Source organism: Mycotypha africana, assembly GCF_025528875.1.
Source record: "Mycotypha africana strain NRRL 2978 chromosome Unknown BDF20scaffold_8, whole genome shotgun sequence".
Lineage (NCBI taxonomy): Eukaryota > Fungi > Mucoromycota > Mucoromycetes > Mucorales > Mycotyphaceae > Mycotypha > Mycotypha africana.
Genome location: NW_026515732.1, coordinates 1,362,384 through 1,384,389, shown reverse-complemented (window position 1 = coordinate 1,384,389; position 22,006 = coordinate 1,362,384). Strand labels below are relative to the sequence as shown.

General features: G+C 38.4%; 7 protein-coding genes across 7 annotated transcripts; 2 read left to right on the top strand and 5 right to left on the bottom strand.

The window, feature by feature from the left end:
- Nucleotides 1-314: 314 nt before the first annotated feature.
- Nucleotides 315-1,887, top strand: BDF20DRAFT_915117 (ribonuclease H-like domain-containing protein; the record flags this gene model as incomplete). Its single annotated transcript, XM_053084278.1, has 2 exons — nt 315-1,415; nt 1,495-1,887. The coding sequence occupies 2 exons, from the start codon at nt 315-317 to the stop codon at nt 1,885-1,887; spliced, it is 1,494 nt and encodes a 497-aa protein (XP_052934372.1).
- A 141-nt stretch (nt 1,888-2,028) lies between these two features.
- BDF20DRAFT_915116 (uncharacterized protein) lies at nt 2,029-2,584 on the bottom strand (the record flags this gene model as incomplete). Its single annotated transcript, XM_053084277.1, has 5 exons — nt 2,029-2,058; nt 2,120-2,192; nt 2,271-2,298; nt 2,377-2,472; nt 2,551-2,584. The coding sequence occupies 5 exons, from the start codon at nt 2,582-2,584 to the stop codon at nt 2,029-2,031; spliced, it is 261 nt and encodes an 86-aa protein (XP_052934371.1).
- A 132-nt stretch (nt 2,585-2,716) lies between these two features.
- Nucleotides 2,717-4,375, bottom strand: BDF20DRAFT_823615 (transmembrane amino acid transporter protein-domain-containing protein; the record flags this gene model as incomplete). Its single annotated transcript, XM_053077814.1, has 4 exons — nt 2,717-3,315; nt 3,443-3,782; nt 3,869-4,055; nt 4,128-4,375. 4 exons carry the CDS (start codon nt 4,373-4,375, stop codon nt 2,717-2,719), a joined length of 1,374 nt encoding a protein of 457 aa, XP_052934370.1.
- Nucleotides 4,376-6,319: 1,944 nt separating this feature from the next.
- BDF20DRAFT_915114 (uncharacterized protein) lies at nt 6,320-7,260 on the bottom strand (the record flags this gene model as incomplete). Its single annotated transcript, XM_053084276.1, has 3 exons — nt 6,320-6,341; nt 6,404-6,469; nt 6,557-7,260. 3 exons carry the CDS (start codon nt 7,258-7,260, stop codon nt 6,320-6,322), a joined length of 792 nt encoding a protein of 263 aa, XP_052934369.1.
- A 960-nt stretch (nt 7,261-8,220) lies between these two features.
- On the top strand, nt 8,221-10,507 carry BDF20DRAFT_915113 (uncharacterized protein; the record flags this gene model as incomplete). The annotated part of the gene is made up of 3 exons (XM_053084275.1): nt 8,221-8,271; nt 8,356-10,069; nt 10,140-10,507. 3 exons carry the CDS (start codon nt 8,221-8,223, stop codon nt 10,505-10,507), a joined length of 2,133 nt encoding a protein of 710 aa, XP_052934368.1.
- A 1,002-nt stretch (nt 10,508-11,509) lies between these two features.
- Nucleotides 11,510-13,220, bottom strand: BDF20DRAFT_915112 (coth protein-domain-containing protein; the record flags this gene model as incomplete). Its single annotated transcript, XM_053084274.1, has 2 exons — nt 11,510-12,780; nt 12,851-13,220. 2 exons carry the CDS (start codon nt 13,218-13,220, stop codon nt 11,510-11,512), a joined length of 1,641 nt encoding a protein of 546 aa, XP_052934367.1.
- Nucleotides 13,221-16,115: 2,895 nt separating this feature from the next.
- BDF20DRAFT_824324 (coth protein-domain-containing protein) lies at nt 16,116-18,191 on the bottom strand (the record flags this gene model as incomplete). Its single annotated transcript, XM_053077877.1, has 4 exons — nt 16,116-17,131; nt 17,328-17,506; nt 17,598-17,922; nt 18,047-18,191. 4 exons carry the CDS (start codon nt 18,189-18,191, stop codon nt 16,116-16,118), a joined length of 1,665 nt encoding a protein of 554 aa, XP_052934366.1.
- Nucleotides 18,192-22,006: the final 3,815 nt, after the last annotated feature.

The window sequence follows — 22,006 nt, the reverse complement described above, 5'->3', positions numbered from 1 at the left end:
TTAACTTATCTTTATGAATATACCAAACTTGTTAATTTTGTTGCTTTTCTGTTTAATGTGTTGTTGATTGCTTATGAACCACCAGTCTATTCATTTTTAATTTTCATATTTATTTTAATAAATTGTTGCATTAACACTGAATGTGTTCGAAAATGTTGTGTTCTTTGATATAACAGATTTGTAAGCTCTCAAACCATTTACACTTCCTGTGTAGATAATTTCAAGTCATTCGGGAATTGTTACAGCTGCATTAAATTGTTTCAATTTCAGATTTTTGTTAGAGACTGGCTTTTGCTTCTTACGGTTATTTTACAATGGCAGAACACCTGGCTGAAGCGCCACCTTCGACTGCGTATGTGTTCAATCATATCGAAGTTACACGATCCAACCTCAAAGAAGTATACTCTCATATCATTAGGAAAGTTTCAGGCGCATCTCATATTGCCATCGATTTCGAATTTACAGGATTGGGCAAGAAATCCAGTGTAAACAACATTCACCATCATTACTTAGCCATCAAACAAGCAGTGGAACAGCACAGTATAGTTTCTTTTGGATTGAGTATCGCTAGAGAAAATGATCTAACCGCATCTTCAGCAGATAAATCATCCTTGCATAATGCGAATATTGATAATAGTAACAGTAGAGGCCTCCAATATGAATTTGATAACTTCAACTTTTTAACATTGATTCAAGGCCCTATTTTGTTCAGCAAAGGTACAGGGACTTGGTTAGCTGCCAGTGGCTTCGACTTCAATAAGTTTTTCCTTGAAGGAATTCCGTTCCAGCCACCATTGATTAAAAAAGAAGAAGAGAAAGAGTTGAATAGCAGTAGCAGTAAAAGTGATGACAAAAGCAAAGTCATGTTGTCAAAATTGCTAAACACAATAGTGGATTTGATGAAATACAAGAAAATACCCCTTGTGCTTCACAATGGTCTACATGATATCATGTACCTATATTACAGTTTTATTGGACCGTTACCCGACACTTTCCCAGAGTTTTTGACGAAAATTGCTACAGCATTCCCATCTGGCATCTACGATACAAAATTCATGGCTTATACAAACACCTTCAACGCTACCTTTTTGTCTTATCTATTTGCAAAATGTGATCGTCTTAGAATAGATGCCTACAAAGACCCGCAAGCTGAAATAGCGACAAAAGATAATCAGTCAAACAAAAACAACAAAACGTATTTTGATATTCAAGTGAATGATACGATCATTGATACAACTTTTGATAAAGTCGTCGAGATTGGTAGTAAACGAAAATCCATACATTTCGAAATAGAAACAGAGAGAACAACAATAAAGAAAAGGTCTACATCAATTGAAGAAAACACGACAACAACAAAAGACAATTCATTAAATACTAACAGGCAAAAAAAGATTAAAGTATGCAGAGACTACGCGGTAAGGGCAATTATATGGTGCAACTAGCAGTAACAGTAATGGAATACTAAAAACTTTTTTTTTTTTTGTACTTCAACAGATGAAAGGCTATTGCTCACACCCAAATCATACAAACTATTGCGAAGAGCATGACATACAACTTGTCCTTAATAGTGAAATGGGCCCATCAAATTACCCTACTTATTATACCTGTAATCTAAATGATGGTAGAAGTGCCCACTCAGCTTACTTCGATGCTTACATGACAGCTTTCATATATTGCTACCTGAAACATACATTATCACTCAAAGCCATGGATAGCGCAAAAAATAGGATTAGGATCGACTTTGCGCCAGAATATATACAAATCCCTACTCTTCCTGCAGAAGATCCTTCTAGTAAGCCTCATCAGCAAACCGCTTCCTCCCAAGTACCTAGCTTGTCATCACAAATATCAACCTATTCATCACAGACCGTCTCTTCACAAGAATAAACTTATTATGACATATGCTGCATATACTGTACAAAACATACATTTTATATTATTAGCGAGTCTGTTATGAAATCATCAAAAACATTCCTATAGTCTGTATCATTTTTGTTTTGGTTTCTTGTGTTTATTCCTTCCTCTCAACTAGACTGGCCCAGTTCCACCAGGTACCAACTAAAAGCGGAATATTGGTTATGAGAAGTAATTATAAATAAAATATAGCAGAAAACTTTACCACACAAATATTGTTTCCATTCAGTAAAATTTGATCTAGCTTGCTTGTAACATATCCATCTTTGGTATTTTCGCTATAACGTAGACATCGTTTCCTTCAGTCTCTGCACAGTTTCTTTTATGATTCAAAACTAGGAAACGCTTATACTTACTATTCTGTGACATCTTCTAAAACCATGTCTAACAGAAAGCAGCTTGATTAGCAAAGAATACTTCCATTCACCATTTCTTGTCGAAGATCAAAGATTGTCTACTTACTGACATAATCATCGAATCCTAACAATTTACCAGTGAACTCTTTCTCATTTTTCATTACAACCCAGATTCTTGACCCAATACATTTATCGATAAGTTCTAACAGATTTCAGAATGTTAATTGTTGTCAAGCAGACTATCTGTCAGTCAACATGTTTTGATGTTCATTGTTAGTACCTAAAGGAAGTAATTGAGAAGTTGTAGCAGACATTTTGAATCACTTCGTGACAGGTTCCACTCTAAAAAGAAGAAAAGCGATTTTATTCAAAGTAAAAATTATGCGTGCGGTATTTTATCGGACTGTGTGTTAGTGTTATTGCAGCAGCATTTGAACGAGATTGTTTTAATTGGGACATCTCGATATAGGAGCCGACTCCCCACTTTCTGACCATAAAGCAATTGTGATGGCAGTCGTGTATAATTGTGCAGAAATACCGAATATAATAATAGTAATATCAATTGCTTTTTGTCTCCAGGTGTTCGCAATAGCCTTCAAATGAAATAGAGGGGGGAATAGGAAACAGAGTGGTACGCAGCATAGTGAGCCAACCAAAGAGACAAATTTATCCAAATCTCCTGAGCCTCCAATGGCTATACAAGCACATAAAATAACGGCTACAAAGCGGAAAACATTCTTTTGCCATTTGACCATGGTATTATATTTGCCAGAGCGTGTAAACAGTCCATTTTCTACAATACGTATAGCAGGGAATAGTTGCAGTGGAATGGATAAACAAATGGCTAGAGCGTAGAGACCTTGAACAGTATTTACGACACTGGTACCAGGCATATTCAATAAAATGACCGTTTGCACTTGACTACCAAAAGCTAAATAAGAAATAAAGCCCACACTAACAAAAATACAAGTAATGAATAGCATCGTGCCGGAGAGTACTTTGGGGAATTTCTCTGGCTCTTTCATGGATTCAGTAATAGGAATAACTATTATGATAGGTGATAGATTAGCTTAACATTTTTGCTTGCAGCCCAGTTACTATAATAGACAATCCCTTTTGCTCTGATCCTCTTTTCGCTTATCATATTTCATATTACAATTGTTGAACTCTACCTAATCCTACACCTTCATACGTGAAAACCGCAGTTCCAATAAACATAGGAAACGACTTGTAATTGAGTAACCATTCAACGTCAGCGATCCCTTGGCTAGACAGAGTTAAGAAATCGTAGTAATAGAGGTATATCAAACCGATCAAGATGAACAAATCTGCTATCAATGCAAATGCAGATAGTTTTTGTATTTTGCGGATCATGGCCAATGGTACGAAAATCAAAATTTGTGCAAGAATTAGATAGTGTAAATCAATACGTAGATCACATTGTGATATGGATTCAATTAATGCTTGGACATTTTGTGCGACAAACACCATATAGGCACAAACAAAGCCGATCTAATTGTATTTTTGAAAAATTTAGTGCCAATATCAATATGTTGGGTTAGTTATTTGAATGATTATCAAGCTTATTGAAAGCTTACCTGAGAAAAAGTAATAGCCAACAAAACAGCGAATCGCATTTTGGCGCCAAATAATATACCACCAATATCACCAAATGATACTGGAATTTTGCTTCTGGTTTCGACCAACAATAAAAAGGTGTACAGTGAGACCAGAGCTATGAAAGACAATAAACCGGTTGAAAACAACACTCCACCATTGTAAAATCTGTTGTATTAGAGAAGCGATTATTAGATATGCCATGCAATTTTCCCTTCGCTTGTAAACTGTCATACTTACGCCTTTGGTAAGAACATGACACCAGTTCCCACAAACGATTTTAGTAGTAGAAAGACAGCTTTTGCTGGTGTAGCTGTTCCCTGTACGGCATTCGCTTGAGCTCTTCTAATCAATGGTGATATCTCCTCCGTATCCTCATCATCTCTGCCTTCTTCTTCGTCTCTATCCTCTTCGTCCTCCTCGTCACTTAAATCCTCTCCACCAAAATGCCCATATAAAGCCAAGAAATCAACAAATGTTCGTGTCATCCAATGAGGTGGCTCCCTTCCTTCCTTTTTCGCTCTTTTAACAATAAAATGTCTACGGAACCCTCCTGGGTGTTTTAATGCTGGATCAAACTGAGGTCTTGGTATGTGGAAAGATTGAGATCGTTTCTTTTTATATAATTGCTCTTGTTCTACATCGTCGGCCCATTTATAGATATCATGTGTGATCGCTCCACCAGGTAGCTGATGTACACTTCCGATGCCATCATCATTATTAGTATTAGCATTAATTAAATGATTGCTGGTAGCTCCTGTAGAATGAATTGAAGGCTCATAGTAACTACTACTTGTATCCACTAAATGCTTTTTGACAACTTTTGCAACTTGGTCTTCCGGTAAATCTACACTAATTGTACCATCTTCTGGATTATAAGATAACGGTCTATAAAGGGATCCACTTTGATTTGTTATAGCACGTTCTACATCTGATCCACCGCCAAAATTGTTGCTAATAGAGCCATAGGTATGAAAACTCTTTGGAGAAGAGCCATAGGGTGATGAACTTAGGAGAGCAATAGATTGTGCTCTTTCTGATGTTGCAGCTGCAAGAGAGCCTGACAGTTGTGTATCAGAATTGGTATTACTATTATTTTTACCGTTGTGTTGTTTGGCATTCACTGGCAACGGCGAAGACATAAATTTTAAAAGATATATGGGATAGCTTGTTAAAGAAAAGAAAGAAAAGAGGAGTACAAATGATTAAAAAGAACATCTGAATTTTTGCGTGTTTACTGCATCATTCTATTCGTCAATTTGCAAGTCCGGCTGTTCCTTATAGCCTGAGGGATTGTAAGGGATGTGCATTTAGACCAAGCTTGTTCCTGCAGAATATCAATGTGCAGTGTTTTAGTACGAATAAATGATACAGAGCTGAGGAAAATGACGACATTGATAGCATCGTATAAGGTTATTTTATGACATGTGATGACTCTTAAGATTAAAAAAAAATAGGAAAGAGCTTAAATCGGAATACAAGAATAGCGATAATGCGCTGTAACTATAGCAAGTTTGTTCAATTGCTTCAACTTCCATTTATTGATGGAATTAAGCTTTGAGACTGAAACAAAGCTTTCACTGTAACTGTGAAGCTTTTTAAATTGTTTGAATAGCCGCATGTGTTTGCCCGAACGATATATCCTAATCCAAATAGTATTGGGATGCAGTGTTCTCATCGGCCAAAGTAGAAGAATGGTTAGAGCTCGTACAGATTAGCTACTTAATCCAGATAAGAAAACATAGCTAAAATCCTACATTTGCAACGTAGCGACAATATTTTGACGCAGAGATTGGTACTTACTTTGTTGCTTCCATGTAGCTCAATATCCACACTATTATCAGTTTTAGGACCTTACTTATTGCTGCAATGTATAAAGTATGTTTAATCCTCAACATAGTTTGAACTTGCTTAAAATCATTCTTCCAGACGTCAGCCATTTGATGGACGGAGGGTTGTTAAAACCTTTAACAATGCTTCGCCGCTTAATTTCAAAGAAATAAGCATAAATATATAAAATTAAAAGGCTGTTTAATTGCTCGTTCAACATTCGAGCATCTATTTTATTAAGCATAATCGAATGAACAATAACATCGATCCAAAATACTAATAGTAGTTGTTCTGTTACCATAAATAGATTGTCCTTATCAAAGGCAGTAATAGATGCTATTTATATTGCTCACAAAAGAAAGGACACGGTGAAAAGTCTAAATAGCAACATTTAAATTGAATTTTAGAAGGATGCACGTTTCCTTTTCAGAAAGAATCTCGATTGTGCTTACTGCCGCAGATCCAGCAGCAGTACAACGGCAGTTATGAACATATAGAATTGTCATTTTGAAAGGTTCACTCCCTCATCACTTCTATACATGGTGTACAAAAAGAACACTTACAGTATCAGAGGTAGCACAAGTCACTGATTATATAGGTCATTATCTGCTTCCATTGAGGTATCTACAAGTCAACATAATGATTAATACATAGAATTGATCAAGCGTACTGAAGCTCAAACTTACCTCGCTTTATGCTCTGAAGGTGAAATATATTTCTTTTTTAAGGACCAGATGCCTTTCTTTTTGGACCTTGTGAATTATCAGTAACGAAATCAGCATCTACACTGGCTGAAAAATCATTTCATAGTAATATGCAAACCATGTGCCTATACTTACTTTGCGTAAGCTTCATATTTCTGTAATTGCTCAAACTGCCCAGCATATTGTGCTCCTTTGGCTTCATAAATACTCGCCAAACCTGCTTTCACCATTTCCACAGAGACATTCTTTTTTAGAAAAAACGGTGGTCTTCTAACGAAAGCCATCGCTACCACTCTCTGGTACTGATCTCGGCTCAGAAGTTGCACTTCAACTGTTCTATTCAAAACTAATTTCTTCAAAAATTGGAGGGCTTCCGTTGAAAAAGGCTGAGCAGGCATACCAAAATGAGCACCCTCTGGTGCGTCTACACCTGCTATTCGCACTGATATTGTTTGATTTCGAAGCTCCTTTCGAGTTTGTGGTATCTTCCGCAATGCCCAGAAACCATTCCAACCTAATCCAGGTGTATGGTATAGTCGAAAATTGTCACTATCTCCTACGGATACGACTCTGCCTCGTATTTTGCATTGCTTCTCGAGATACTCGATAGGAATATGAGCAGCAGTTTTAAAACGTTTGCCAATGATGTACTTGCGAAGAATGTAGAGCGTAGGTCCTCCAATAATCAAACCTACAGTGACAGGACGCCAGACAGTTTGAACGATTGAGTCTGCCCAATCGTCAACCTTTTTGTGAGCTGTCGCTTCCGTTGGCTTTTTGTTGAGTTTCCGGTTTATTTGGCTCCAATATGAAGTAGCATCATCCTCATTGACTGGCATGACTATAAGTCTGATCGGTAACTGTTTATTTTAGAGCTGGAAAGACCAAAGGAGTTTGAATGGACCGGGGATGAGTTTCATGCTGGCATAATTAAACCAACTTGGATTTAATGCCAAAGCTTCCTGTAAAGGAGTTTGAAAACTATACACGCATGATTCTAACAACTATAAAAGAAAGTATAACATTCGCATGATAGATATCCTATTGAAGAGAGAGATACCTCTGTCAGCATAAAGAGGAGAGTATTCTGGAGAACAAAGCTTGCGTACTATTTTTAAATGGCGAAGAAATAGGAATGACTCGCAAGAGCAGCATACCTTCTAATTTTTTGAAGAACAGTAATTTAAATCAAGTAATACTGCCTGGTTGAAGGAACCTCTGCTTATTTTAAAATTTAATCTTTCACATGAGTTTTTGCTTCCTTGTAAGGTATAGCGATTGCGCTATAAATTTCTATAATAGGAGTATGAAGGATAGGAAGTAGCGACAAAGAGCCATCAAGATGAAATTCAACTGGATAAGACTTCCATTGCATCCGAATCATTGATATTATAAGTTTCTCTAAAAATGAAATTATATTGTTAATGAATGTCCTATATGGAGCCAGCAGCGGACGATACTATTGATCATATGTAAAGCAAGCCTTTCAATTCCCGCAAAAAGGGTTCCTAGATATCTCACAATTAGAATCAATTGTCTATGATTATCAGTAAGGAAAAAGAAAGGTCTGGTATAGTTTTCGAATGTGTAGGTATTGAATTGAGAAATTACATTGACTATCTCAAAATTTAGGCTTATTCTTTTCCCAACATTTCGCAAAATTGAATTAAACCTACAGTTTATGTCAAGTCACGAGCTTGAAAAAGGCCAATAAAAAAATTTCTGAACTCACCATTTAGAGGTATTCTCTACTATTAGCAACTTGGAGTCGAGAGGGAGATAAAAAAAGCCCAGAAAGTATGAGCACTGATAATAATAATATCGCAAACAATGTTTCTCCCGCACAGAACGTAATGCTTGGTTTTTTTGTCGAATGAAGCAATTGATTGTTTCTCTTATTAACAGTAAGCCCTTCCTTCCATCTGAAATAATAGCAGCTTGCCACACCAGCTACACCCAGTACGCCATCAACACCGTCCACCAATAACAACAACAACAACAGCAACAATGCAGACGAGCAGGTAATTACCGAATTAACATTGGCAGGTTTAAAAGTGCTCATGGTACGAAAGCAAGATCAAATTATATATAAATTACCAAACAATATGCAGGTGTCTTCTATCGAAGAGAATCAACGCCAGCAGCTGTTAAAGGAAATTCATTCGCTACATGCTGGTACGATGGATGCAGTTGCACAACAAATGCAAAAGCAACCCAGCGCATCAGGCGACAATGGCAGCGTTAAAGCTATTGTGCCGAAGAATAAAGACCCTTTAAGCTCGTTAAATGTCCCTCCACAGCCTACTCCCGCTGAGGCTGATGCTTTGAAAGAAACAGCGCGTAAACTTCGAGAGGAGCTGGAGCAACAGCAGCAACAGCGAATGATGCAACAACAACAACAACAACAACAACAACAACAACAACAACAGCAGCAGCAGCAGCAGCAGCAGCAGCAGCCGCCAAACATGATGAATATGACCTCTGCTTCTTTCGATGGCAAAACTACGAGAAAATATATTAAAACAGGTCGATATTCTAAGAAACGTATATTACAAACGAATCAACAACAGTTCAATCAGCCGAATTTTCCTGCTATCGCTGCTGCAACCCAACAGCAACCCTACTCTGCTTTACAGCAGATTTCGCAGCAAAGCATGGGTATGACGAATACATCTACTCCTACAACACCTACTGCTATTCATTCTGCTGATGCACATACACCTGTCTCCTCGTTACCCTCAACTCCATCCTTTCCTTTTCCTATCAATACTGCTTCTACATTCACACAACCATCACTTCAGCCGGTCAGTAGTGACAATAGATCGTCTCCAGCTCTTTCCACATCATCCACCAATATGGCACGAAAGAGTTTATCAACCTACCAGCAGCAACCTTCTACATCAATATCATCCTCTGCAGCGACACCCGGTATGCCATCTCCTTCTCCAGTGACACCGTTACAACAACAGCAGAAACAATCCCTTTCTGACTCTATTTTATCTAAACGCTTACCGGAAGAGGAATTGCAACATCGTGAGATCAAAAAGAGATTCCTCGGCGCTCTGGTGGCTGATCAAAAAAGCGTGGCAGCACCCGATTACCAAACACCCTTTCAATCTGTCAAAGATGCGATCGATCGATTACTCCCTTACCATATCTACCAGTATCCCAAGCGAGATCTCAACGCTAATAAAATTCCTTTGGAACGTCAAGATCATACAATGATTGAGATTTTCAAGTGCCAGACCGAATTGTTTGATAAGTTTGCGGCAATTGCGAAAAAGATTGGCGAGAATGGTGAGGATATGCTTCAACTGAAGATTATGTTGAACCGGCAAGTGATTGTTGATCAAAGGCAAAAGCTGACAGAGGAACAATCGAGAGTGGCAGCAGAACAAGCAGCTCAACAGCAAGAATTGATGAGAATTCAAGCAGAAAACGCCAGGCTGGAGCAAGAGGCGAAGAAACAACAAGACCTGCAGCTTCAACAACAGCTACAACAACAGTTGCGTCAACAACAACAACAACAGCAACAAACACAGCAAGTGCAACAAGTACAACAACAGCAACAGCAGATACAGCAAATAATGCAACAGATGATACCTCCACCCACAGTAGGACAATTACCACAGCCATCACAAAATCAAGGTAAAAGTGATCTGACATGGGAAGGGTTTATCAAGATGTTGGCTTCTAACTTTGCACTATTTATTGATAGCTTCTCTGAATTACCTTAACGGACTTGCTCAAGCCAATGCATTGTTACAAAATCCTCAATTGATGAGCCACTATAGTCAATTAAGCCCCGAGTTACAACAAGAGCTGCTAAAAAATCGCGATCAGTTGCTTCTCTTGATCAAAAAGCAACAAAAGCAATTACAGCAACAGCAACAACAGCAAGAAACCCAGCAAGTGCAGCAAGTACAACAGATGGTGCAACAGCAACAGCAACAACCACCCTCATTGCTTCCATCACAGCAACAGACGGAATATCAGCAGGTGCCAACTGTACAGACACCAGACATGTCATCACAGGAACAGCAGCAGGCGCCTCAGCCGTCGTCATCCACCTCTTTTGCACAATAAGCACTTTATACCACTTCTTTTTCAGTAAAAGACCTAAAACTTTTTCTTATAGAGTTACCAAGTTTGTTTGAGCATTTTTACAAGTGCATGAAGTATTTTGTAGTCTGGCTATCCTACTTTTTTACAAAGCCAAAAAAAAAAAAAAAAAGAAACACATTAATAATAGACTGACGTGGCTTGACAATAAAAACCGCTCATTGCTGCATAGGAAGGGGAAGAGAGTGATTTCCACATTGTTACAAACGGCTCCAATTCCATAGATAAGATTGTCATGGAGTCTTTTTTTTTTATCCCAGTGTTGCTTGAAGTGAGCATTCCTTACATAACTACACGGTTCAAGCATGTGCGTTTTATCTGCATTCAAACAAAGAAACAGAAACAATACATTGATCATACTCTATAGAAATTCATTTGATAATCATTAAATCAACTCATACTTAAATAATCGACACATGAAACTCCATGTATCTGAAAAGAAGGGCGCTTGGGCCATGTTGAATTGGTCAGCGAAAATTTCAAAGAAACTATCAGGGCGAAGGATAGTTTGCTGCTTTGTCCGGAATTTCAATCTCTTGCGGCAGTCCACTTCTTTATAGAAACTTTATTTAACTCATTCCGATTGTTTCAATCATAGAATGAATAGCAATGAAATCTACTCAATTTATTTGAAACAGAATATGCTGAAAGGAATAACAAACAAATTTGATCAAAGGCTGATTAAGATAGAAAAAGGAATGAATCAACATAATCATTCGCATGTCTATTAAGAATATTTTAAGTTATTACATAAAAATAGAAATTGACTTTCAAAGTCATAATGAAAAAACAAGGGGGGGGGGTTGCCTATATGAACGCGAATAGGTTAGACTGTACAATGGGGATCTGTTTAAATTAGAAGGTGAATAAGGTAAACATGGATGAAGTGAGTAATACGGGTAGTCATGTTAGGGAGAGGCGATTAGGCAGCGTTACAATTAGAATAAGGAAAGGTAACTTAAGTGATTAATTGTTAAGAGTAATGTTAAGTTGTTTGGCAGTAGCAGAAGAACGTTGGTTGATATAGTCCAGAATACCCATTCTGTCATTAGAAGCATTGTACATGTTGGTCTTGAAAGATTGGAGAGTGAACTTTTCATCCCTACCAGGAGAAGGTTTCTTGAGATTGTAGTCCCAAGCAATGTCTTCTTGCAACATTTCAGTATAGGCGTCAAGACGTTTCTTCATAGTAGCGGGGTTAAAGTAGCGTTCAACAATGGTCTTGAGGATGGCTTCAAATTGAGGCTTGTAGTAAGGGTCCTTGATGAAGGCATCAATGAAAGGACGCTTGGCATTCTTGGGAGCATATTGTTCATAAGGAGCGGTGACCATTGATTTGTCTGTCATATCATTACCGAAGGTATCATCGAAATCGTAAGTAATCAAATTCCATTTTTTGGTATCGAGATGTTCCGTCAAGTAGAAGTTGGTACCGCCATACCAGAAACCATCCCAGGCACCGATAAGCATGTTGACAGCAAGTTGAGCCATGGTTTGGTTTGTATTATCGATCAAGTCGTTCAACGTTCCGGGTTCGGTGGGAGTACCAGGCTTCACTTCACTTAATCTTTTCATAAAGCTGATCAAAGGAGCACCGTAATTCTCATCCGTAACGTTCTTATCATGACCTTCGGTACCCAAAAAGTAGATATCGGAAAAGTCGTACTTCTTTTCGTCATCACCCTTATAGACTAAATCGGCGCATTGTGTTGCACTCATCGAGTTACCCTTGAAGGTAGCACCAATGTTAGGGTCCGCCTTACCGCCGTTCATCAAGTTATCGGTGAAGCCAACGAATTCATCATCGGTCATAAGATATAAACCATAAGGTTTGTCGTTGACGAAAAGTCTGGCAAAGTTTCCGTCCAAGTGAATAGCGCCAGAAGCCTTGAGAACGTCCAAGGATAACTTGTCTCTGATAAAAGCAGGATCATCCGCTTCAGCACGCATCTTTAAGGCCTTACGGTTGAACAATCTGTCATCGGAACCCTTGTTGAATTTGCCAAGTTTAAGGTTGAAGGATTGCTTAGCGTATTCCTTTGAAGATTGACCACTATTTCTAATACCCGCATCTGTGAAAGTGTAACAGCTGTCATGGTTGACGTAAGTCAGGTTGAACACGTGAGCATATTTGTGGTCCTCTTCAGGCTTTTTCAAGATCTTGTCAAGCGCAGGACCATCGGCCTTGACGATGACAGTAGCGATTTCGTTATCACTCCACATACCGCTCTTGAGAGCTATTTCAAGAAGATCACTATTAGTTTCAATATTGGAAATAAAGACAAAACTCAGGAAAAGACAACTTACAAGGATACATAGGAGGGAAAGCTTGAGGTAATTCAGGAATATCCCACAAAGTCTTTGAGCGACCAAAGAATTCATTACCAGTGGTGGAGGAATTTTGAGCCAAGGTACGCTTGAAAGGTTCGGCTGTTGCCTTACCAGAGGCATCGACGAGGGCGTAGTGATATTCAGCACCAAAAGGAGCGTTACCTGTATAGACACCAGGACAGGTAGAGCTAGACTGTAAAGGATATGATTGATTGCCTACATTGACAGAGACTTTTTCGCCTTGTGCAGGGAAAGCGACGACTGAGTATGTCACATCATTAGCATACACTGTAGAAGATAGGAGAGTAATAGCTAAACTGATCAAGCCAGTAGTTGTGAACTTCATGATTGGTATATTTGAGACTAAAGGAAAGAGTCAAAATCGAAAAAAAGTACTCTTCACAGAATAGCGCTGTATTTATACGCATTGGATGTTTCCATATATACACATGAGCAGGAGCATTTAGTTGTATTTTTTGCTAACTTTTTTTTTTTTTTTTTTTTTCTTTTGATTCATTGCTGAATGATGAATATTCCTGTATCGCCGCTTCAACTGACTGAAAATAGCTTGTGTGAGCGTTGGGATAATGCAACGATTTTTATTCACCATTTTTGGAACTATGTACAGAACTAGCGTAGACTATAAGGTTTTTTCTATGGTTTTTATGGTTTTTTTGATTGTTTTTTTCTGTAAATGGTACAAGGAATGACGTTAACAGAGTCTAAAGCTATTGTTACAGAAATAACTTTTTTTTTAGTAGTCTATAGATCTGCTCCTGTCTTTAGGAACCTCGTCATTTTGAGCCATTTGACATTTATCGCATTATATCCTTGTCGATATTAAGTTTACAGATCACCATTTGTCCGGATATAGGTCATTCGTCATTGGAAACACTAGCTCACATGCAAGTCAAGTAATGTATGTACTTATGTATAATTGCGTGGAGTATGCTAACATATAGAATACTCAAATCCGGACGAGCAGACTTTTTTTTTCCAAGTTGGTGTTCGTGTATTTCTAACGGGATGTTTCACCGCGAGATCAAAGGGATATCCTTGAAATACTTGCCACAGTTAGTGGATATTGAAATTTGAAAAAAGGAGAAATTTTAAATGATTGAAAGACTAGGGGTGTGTTGTTTATTAGGAATAAGCTATTTTGAGCATTTACCAAGTATTTACACAGTCTCAAACAGTTTTGTTGCAAAAATGATGATGCATACACATCAATGCAGGACCCCAAGGACATAAACACCACTTTCTCTGTTTTCAAAAACCCTCTGGTGTAAACGGGAAAGATGTGTTCATAAGAAACTCAGCTTTTTGCTTTGTTGGATGATATTTCCTTTCTTGTCGAAAAGACAACAAATATCCAATACGATATTTTCGCTACAGGTGATTTGCAAAGAAATAGCAGCCATCTGTGCTATGGCCATTTTTTTTTTTTTTTTTTTTTTTTTTTGCTGACCTCGGTTTGACCTACGGCGAATAGATAGAGAATGGAGCTCCAGTTTCGAACATTCTTTATGTTTCCCAGGTTAAAAATATCATTCACACCACCCAGTTTTAGAGTGTCTGTCTAAATTTACAACTACTTCTTTTGTAGCGTAGACGTTAAAATATCAAACAGCTATTTCAACACACTGGGTTCATTAGTGTGACATTACATTTATTTTGCCATTGAGAGGGCTCTCTATTGATCATGGAAAGGTCGGTGGATAGCTTTAGAACAATTCCAGCAGTAAAATAAATGGTGAAATGCTCTCAAAAACAGACTTCCAAATCAAGTTGCATGTAGTAGTAAATAGCAGAAAAAAATTTTTTAGAATTAGCTTCTTTATTAATGCGCGTTTCTGATATTTGAATTGTTAAAGGCCCACTTATAGTCTAATTCACGCTATGGAGAAAGCCGCTATCAATAACCGTTCTTGAGGCGTGTTCATTGATACACAAAAATAGGAAAAGGAGAGGGGAGGGAGTAAGCCGAGATATCCATGATCCCGCTCAATGGTTTCAGGTCACCTGAAACATTTAGAAAATCAAAGTACGCAAAGTCGCGCTGTTAGGTCAGACCCTCTTCCCCATAGTTTGCCCAAGAGTAACGCTTAAAGAGACATGTGTGTGTGGTTTTTTTTTGCCAAGATAGATTTTGAAAAGTCGGGTAAAGCATGTCTGCTGCCGTTGCTCTTAAAAATAGTCTTTGTTTCTTTTAAAAAAGGCAAAAAAGATCTTTAACAGGTCATAATAGAATCACATAGAAGGAAGTACCCGTTCTTAAAAGTATATACAGCTTCTATGTACCTTTCTGGAGAGTATGCAACCAGTATAATAATGTTTGAACATCCATCTCTTGACGCATGAATATCAATGGATTTCGACGCGTTATCAATGGAAGACTTCTAAGCTGACGAGAAGCTGCAAAAGAGACTAAAGTAAGTAAAGAGAAACGTGCCCCATTTAGGCAGAATTATACTCTGGGATTTGAAACTTGAAAACCGGCTAGTCAATCTCGGAGGATCGTCGACCAAAAAAAAAAGAAAAAGAAAGAAAAAAGAGGTATCACGCCAATGGCACCATCTGAATCAGACAGACAGACACTCAGAATGAAGAAAACATGGCTCATGTTAATTCAGTCATACTTTATTTGTGCACTGAATAAGGGACGTCAAAGGTGAATTGTCACTGTTCGAAAATAACTTTTCTGGTTCTTCATCATTGTTCCTTTTCGGAGTCAAAGCTATAAGGAGATCTATTCAAAGATCGCCGTTTTATTCGTGTCAAATTATGGGATACTCAGCAGCAAAAAAAAGTATGATCTGCTTGTATTTTTGAAACATGCATACCAGTTTCACACTCAACAAATGCGCGTGAACCAAACAGATTGAAAAAGACATTCGGGAAAACAACTGTACAACGACTTGTTATCTATTGTGAATCAACATTCATGTACATGAATGTCAATGGACTAAAGCTTTAGATAGAGTTTTGGCAGACTACCATTACCATTTTTTCTATCAACAAGATATTAATAGACCATGTTTTTAATGAAAGAAAAAAAAGGAGTTTGAAACACCCTCTACTGGCTTTGTTTTCGGTTTTTTTTGACGTTATCTTTTTCGTCTACGCGAGAAGAGCGTTATAAATTATGATAAAGGATAGTTTAGCTAAAAGTAGAAAGCAAAAAAAGGGGAGACGGGACAAAACTGAAAAGTAGTTAATGTGCTTTAAGCATTACAGGTCTTTAATTTAGGATAAAGAGAGCAAAGGTGACCAAGGTAGCGCCCATAGCTGTTAATTTAAGAGAGTTCGTCAAAGAGGGAGCTGCTGCTGATGTACTACCGGCAGCGTTTTTACCCGTAGCATCAGCTTTACCGCCGGGAGCAACACTACCATTGCCAGCAACGGGGTTGCCATTATTGCTTACGACATTTCCATTGGCGTCCAAATGACTACCTGCAGTGTAAGCAGGTAAAGGAGGGAGATCATCTGTATCTGTAAAGTTCAATTGTGTTAAAAGAGAAGACGAACGCTTGGCGACCCATTGGCTGATCGCATTGGTCGTGTTGCCTAATAAACCTTCTTGGAACTGTTGAAGAGTAAAGGCAGTCTTGATACCAGGTGAACGGCCCGGGATGCTACGGGTCCAGGTAATATCTTCGGCCAACATTTCAGACCATACTTTCAAGATGGGGTCCACGACGCTAGGCTTGAAGAAACGCTTGACAATGGTCTTGACCGTTGTTTGAAACATAGCGTCATAATAAGTGTTGTTTAAAAAGACATTGACAAGAGGGCGCTGGGAGCCAGGACGAGCATAGTTTTGGTAAGGGACGGTGTTCATGGCAGCATCTTCCACACCGTTACCGTAGGTTTCGTCGAAATCATAAGTGATCAAGGTCCACTTGTTGCTACCAAGCTCGTTGTTGAGATAGTAGTTACTGGCTTGATACCAGAATCCGTCCCAAGAACCGATGAGGAAATTGATAGCCATGTGAATCAAAGTGTGTTGAGGATCAATGAGATTAGCAATACTTCCAGGATGTTGAGCATCCTTGGCCTCTTGAGCATCTATTTGACTCAAACGTTTACAGAAATCAATGATGAGCTTTTGGCTGTCGTTCTTTTTGCTGATGGAATTGTCTTCACCCGTGTCTTCTAATTTGTAAATATCTGGGGAATAGAGTGTAGGGTCGTCGCCTTTGTAAACCAAGTTGCCTTCTACAGTTTCGCTCAAAGCGTTGCCTTTATAGGTAACACCTGCATTAGAAAAAAAAAAACAAAAAACAAAAAACAAAAGAAAAGTTAGAATAATAGTGGCTTTGAATGCTGCCGTAAGGAGTGTCAAGCAAAAAAAGAAATAAATAAAAAGATATGGGATGGAGGAGTAGAGCAATAATTGATGTGATAAGGGGCAACAGCCGACAAACGTAGGAGTTGCTGGATCCTATTTTACCTGTGGTCTTGGATTGGAAATTACCGCCATGAAGCACAGCGTCAATCAAATGAGTAGAGGCGTCATCCATGAGCAAGAAGAGACCATAGGGTTCATTATTGATAAAGACACGGGTCCAAGAACCAGACAAGGTGGCACCACCAGAAGCAGCAAGCATGTCAAGAACCAGCTTTTCACGGCTATTGTGTCATGAAAGACAGAGATGATAGGCCGTGTGAGTATTGTAACAAAAATGGAGAGTACATTCACAAGAAAAAGTAAACAACTTACGCAAAGGTGGCATCCGTTTCTTCAGCGCGAAGTTTCAAAGAGGTACGGCCGTACAATAAAGCTTTCGTAGTGGCGTTCTTGTTGTATTTGTTCAAATCAATAGCATAGGATTGTTTGGAAAAGTCTTTGGTTGATTGGCCGCTGGTGCTAAGACCAGCCCCTTGGAACTTGTAGACTTCGGAGTGACTAATGTAAGCCAGCTCAGTGATTTGAGCATCATCGAGTTTTTCTGTAGGTTGTTGATTGATAGCATCCAAAGCAGTAGCATTGACTGTCATGATAATAGTGGCAATTTCATTGGATTTGTTCAAATTGGTAAACAGAGCTAAAAAGTAGGGAAAGCATCACCAAGTTAGATAGATCATCAACCCAAAAAAAATTAAAAAAATAAAGTTTCAAGTCTCCAAGTCAATTAGGACGACCCGTTGAAGATCCATAAAAAAGCTTACTGGGATAAATAGGATTGAAAGCTTGAGGAAGGCTTGGTACATCCCACACAGTTCTGGAACGGTTGAAAAATTCATTGCCAGTTGACGTAACACCTTGTGCTAATTTACGGGTGGCCGTTTCTGGGTGATTATTTTGGCCGTCCATGATAACGTACTGGTAGCTGTCGCCAGAAGTAGCGGTACCAGTGTAAATGTTGGGATGAACACTACTCTGCTGGAGAGCTGTAATCTTTCCATTCACAGAGACGCCAACACCTTGATTGCCGGAAGGGAAAGCGACGACGGAATATTGAACATCGGCTGCTAATACTGAAGATGCTGATAATGTCAGCAATGCTGCTGCAAAGATATATCTCATATTTTTGTCTATTTTTCGTTTGCTCTTGTTCACTCTATTTTGCCTAGCTCCCTACTTTATATATAAATGAAACGGAAAGGAAAAAAAAAGTTCAAAAGGCTAAATTAATGGAATGGAAAGGAAGGAAGAGAAGGAAAGATAAAGTTTCAAAACAGAAAAGAAGAGACGACCGTTTTCTTGATGAGCTCTCTATTTAAATGACAAGAAAAGCACAATAGATGGTTGCAACACACCACATATAGAAAAGAAAGGCTGAAGACACCCGGTTTAAAGTATACCTAATCTGGGGAAAAGGAGTGGTTATTATTAGGAGTTGGGAACACACATAGATAGCAGAGAAACGTCTTATTATAGGGGACATGAAGGGGAACACAGAACAATTTTTGCACTCTATGATCTGAAAGAGATGAAGCAAGTCAGCAGAGGACGTCGCGTGATATCCAATTATTGCTGCCGTGAGGCTTGGAGAAGGATCGCCCAAGCCGTGCTTTTGAAAGGAGTGGGGGGAACAACCAAGGTAGTACTTGCTCTATTTTTATTCTACGTGTAACATTGTCGCTCTACCATTTGTTCTGCACGTATGTAGTATGGTATGATACCATTATGAAATAATTGGGAATCTGTAGATGCCCTTGATGATGAATACTTTGGCGCAAAATCGCCATAAATGTAATAAATGCAACTTTCAAGGGCTATTTTTAAAAGGATGAGGGGGACGTGATCGAAAGGGCTTATGTGTTTGAAAAGTTTGTTTTTTTCTCTCGAGTTGAATGCTTCTCATAGATAAGCTATAAAAAAGTGGCATCATTCATAAGTGATGCACAAAGAAAGATCGGTCTGTTGAGATTCGGATCCTCATCATAGTTAAGAATAATGAGCACTTGTTGGCGCTTGAATTTCAAATGGTGTCTCTCGAACAGCATGATGTATGTAAGTTCAATGGTCTTGGCGATCGGGCGATTGAGCGGTTGGGCTTAGTAGAACATTCTACAAGGCACACAAACAATGTGTTGCTCAGCAATTTTCGTAAAGAACAATAAGAAACGTGCATTCTAACTAATTATGAAGGTTAGTTAAAGCACCAAAAAAACTTTTCTTTTTTTTTTTTTTTCTTTTTTTTTTTTTTCCTCCAACGTAACAGCTATTGCTGAACAGTATCCATAGTTACATTCCTATAGAGGAACGTCATTACATAAGCCAACTTCCAATCAAGTACACAAGAGTCGGGTCACACTATTGTTATTTTCCCTTTTTACTTTATTATAAATTCTCATCCATGCAAGCTGCAAGCAATAATGTATAAGGCAACGGAGAAATATAAAAAGTCTTTGTCATTGAATAACTGCTATTGATTCACAATGGATCATTGTTGTCTATGAGTTAGTACAATAATAGTGTTGCATCACACGTAGTAACGTTTATAGACAAAGCCTTCTTCCTTCTTATTCTTCATTGGCTAGACGAGGTGAAGTTTGATTACAAAGTTAGATCTGAAGTGAAGCACTTATATTAAAGTTGTACCACTCTGTCATGGCACGCTTTCACGAGAGATTGACAAAGTAAAAATAAAGATAAAACATTCTTCTTCTTTTGCAATTGTTCATTAAGGAAGACAAGGGAGAGCATGGCAACACAAAAAGTAGTCATCATAAGGTGCTGCATCATTCGCATCAGCCATTCTTTGAGAATTTTCCGAACTTATTCTTCAAACGGGCCTATTTGAAGATCATTTCAACCTGTATGTGTGTGTGTGTGTAGGTGTGTGGTACAATAACAGCTAAAAAGGTTTTTGAGCCAGTTTTTTTTTTTTGTTTTTTTTTTGCATTCTTAGGCTTAGGTAACATTGCTCAACAAGGTACAACAAAACTAATTTTGATACACAACGAATGATCAAATGCGCACACTTCGTTTAGGTAAAAAGAGGCTTGGAACTATAAAAAGACACGAAAAGAACGGGTTTTAAGTGATGGATCGCCAAAAATGAAATTGAGAACAATTCGACGAGTTTACAGCCTATATTGGCCAGTGTGAGAAACGCTATGCTAAAGCGTAATTGCAAGCTACTGTACGCTGTTGGTACAACAGGAAAAATGTTGGGCCAAATAGTTACTATTGAAGAACGAGCTGGGATACTAAATCTGTCAATGAAGCATACATTTCGCGCAAAGGACACATTGAGTGAGTAGCGGACAATTCGTTAAAAAAGGGTAATAAAAGCTTCCAGACGAATGTCATTGTTATTACAGATGCTACCAAGCTATTCAGAAGCAATGAAGGGAACGGCGGGGCCAACAAATCCACCTTCTCTTCAAAAGGCACAAGAGTTGGCCTAATAGATCCTCTTTCTTTATACCTTTTTGTAGGATAATATCAATCTTTTTTCGCGCAAATTGAAATACACAAGTGAGTGTTAGTAATACATACACAACAATGAGGGTCTTTGACGGCAATGAGTAAAGGACAGGCTTTCGAAAGTAATGGGTCCAATAAAGGAGTATTGTAAAGTACATTCACCTAATAAAGGACGGTTGCCCATCATTTTCGTTTGTCAATTTGCAAAAGTAGACGTGTTGATGAGCATACATAAGAAATTTTTTGCTTGATTTCACAAATAAAATAAACAACAACAACACAAGGGAGGGACTCACAACCTGTGTCGTGGCTAAAATCCATGTAGTTAATACGTTTGAAAAGACTGGTTTTCACCCATTGCGAAGAAGAAGAAGAATCGAAACGGTGTACTCCTCTACCTACTTACGATTATTTGTTAAAGATGACGCCTGTCTATAGATGAGTACACAACTGCAAAAGTTACGGTAAAACGACCCTCTTTCGAAAAATGTGGTTGCTATGAACATTATACATATCTAAGAAACTGTCTAAGTCGCGGTGAACGCAATCATTTCAACTAGCCCAGCAGCAAAAAAAAAAAAAAAAATAAAAAAAAAAAAAACTTGTTGGCAATCTCTGTATCATGATTGCAACCCAAATTATTGTGCGATACATCTACTATCGCTATAGATTCTGTGCGTAGACAGCAATGCCACAAACGGGTGTTCGCTACCAAGCTAGCAATAGCTTAAACACCTTTCGTAGACAATCGTGCAGCGCCTCAAATGAACAGCCATTTGATTGGAATAGGTAAGCACTTTCTTTTCAAGAATGCCTATCTAATGTCAAACTGGAGGTATCTCAAAGCGTCCAGCAACACTATGGGGAGGAGATGAATGCAATAAAGCATTGATTCGGTCCTTAGAGGTTCTCACCTTTTTCTTTTTTCTTTTTTGAACATAGTGCTCGGTGACGCGATAATATCAAACATAGCCGAGTGACAAAAGATAGGAATAAAGCACGCTTGGTCAATTATAAATGTAACACTTGTGCAAATTCAAATGGATCTTTGTTCGTCCATCCACCTGATATGACTGATTGTACCTGTCTGAAAATGATAGAGCTCTGCTCTTCCACTGGTCATCCATTCAAAAACAAAGATAGGTAAGTGGGATGAAGAATCTAAAACAATGCGAGGGTATTATTAAGTTATATACAGATAGTTATAGAATAGGTGCACTCGGTGCGTTCTATGAGTGTTTGATAGAAAA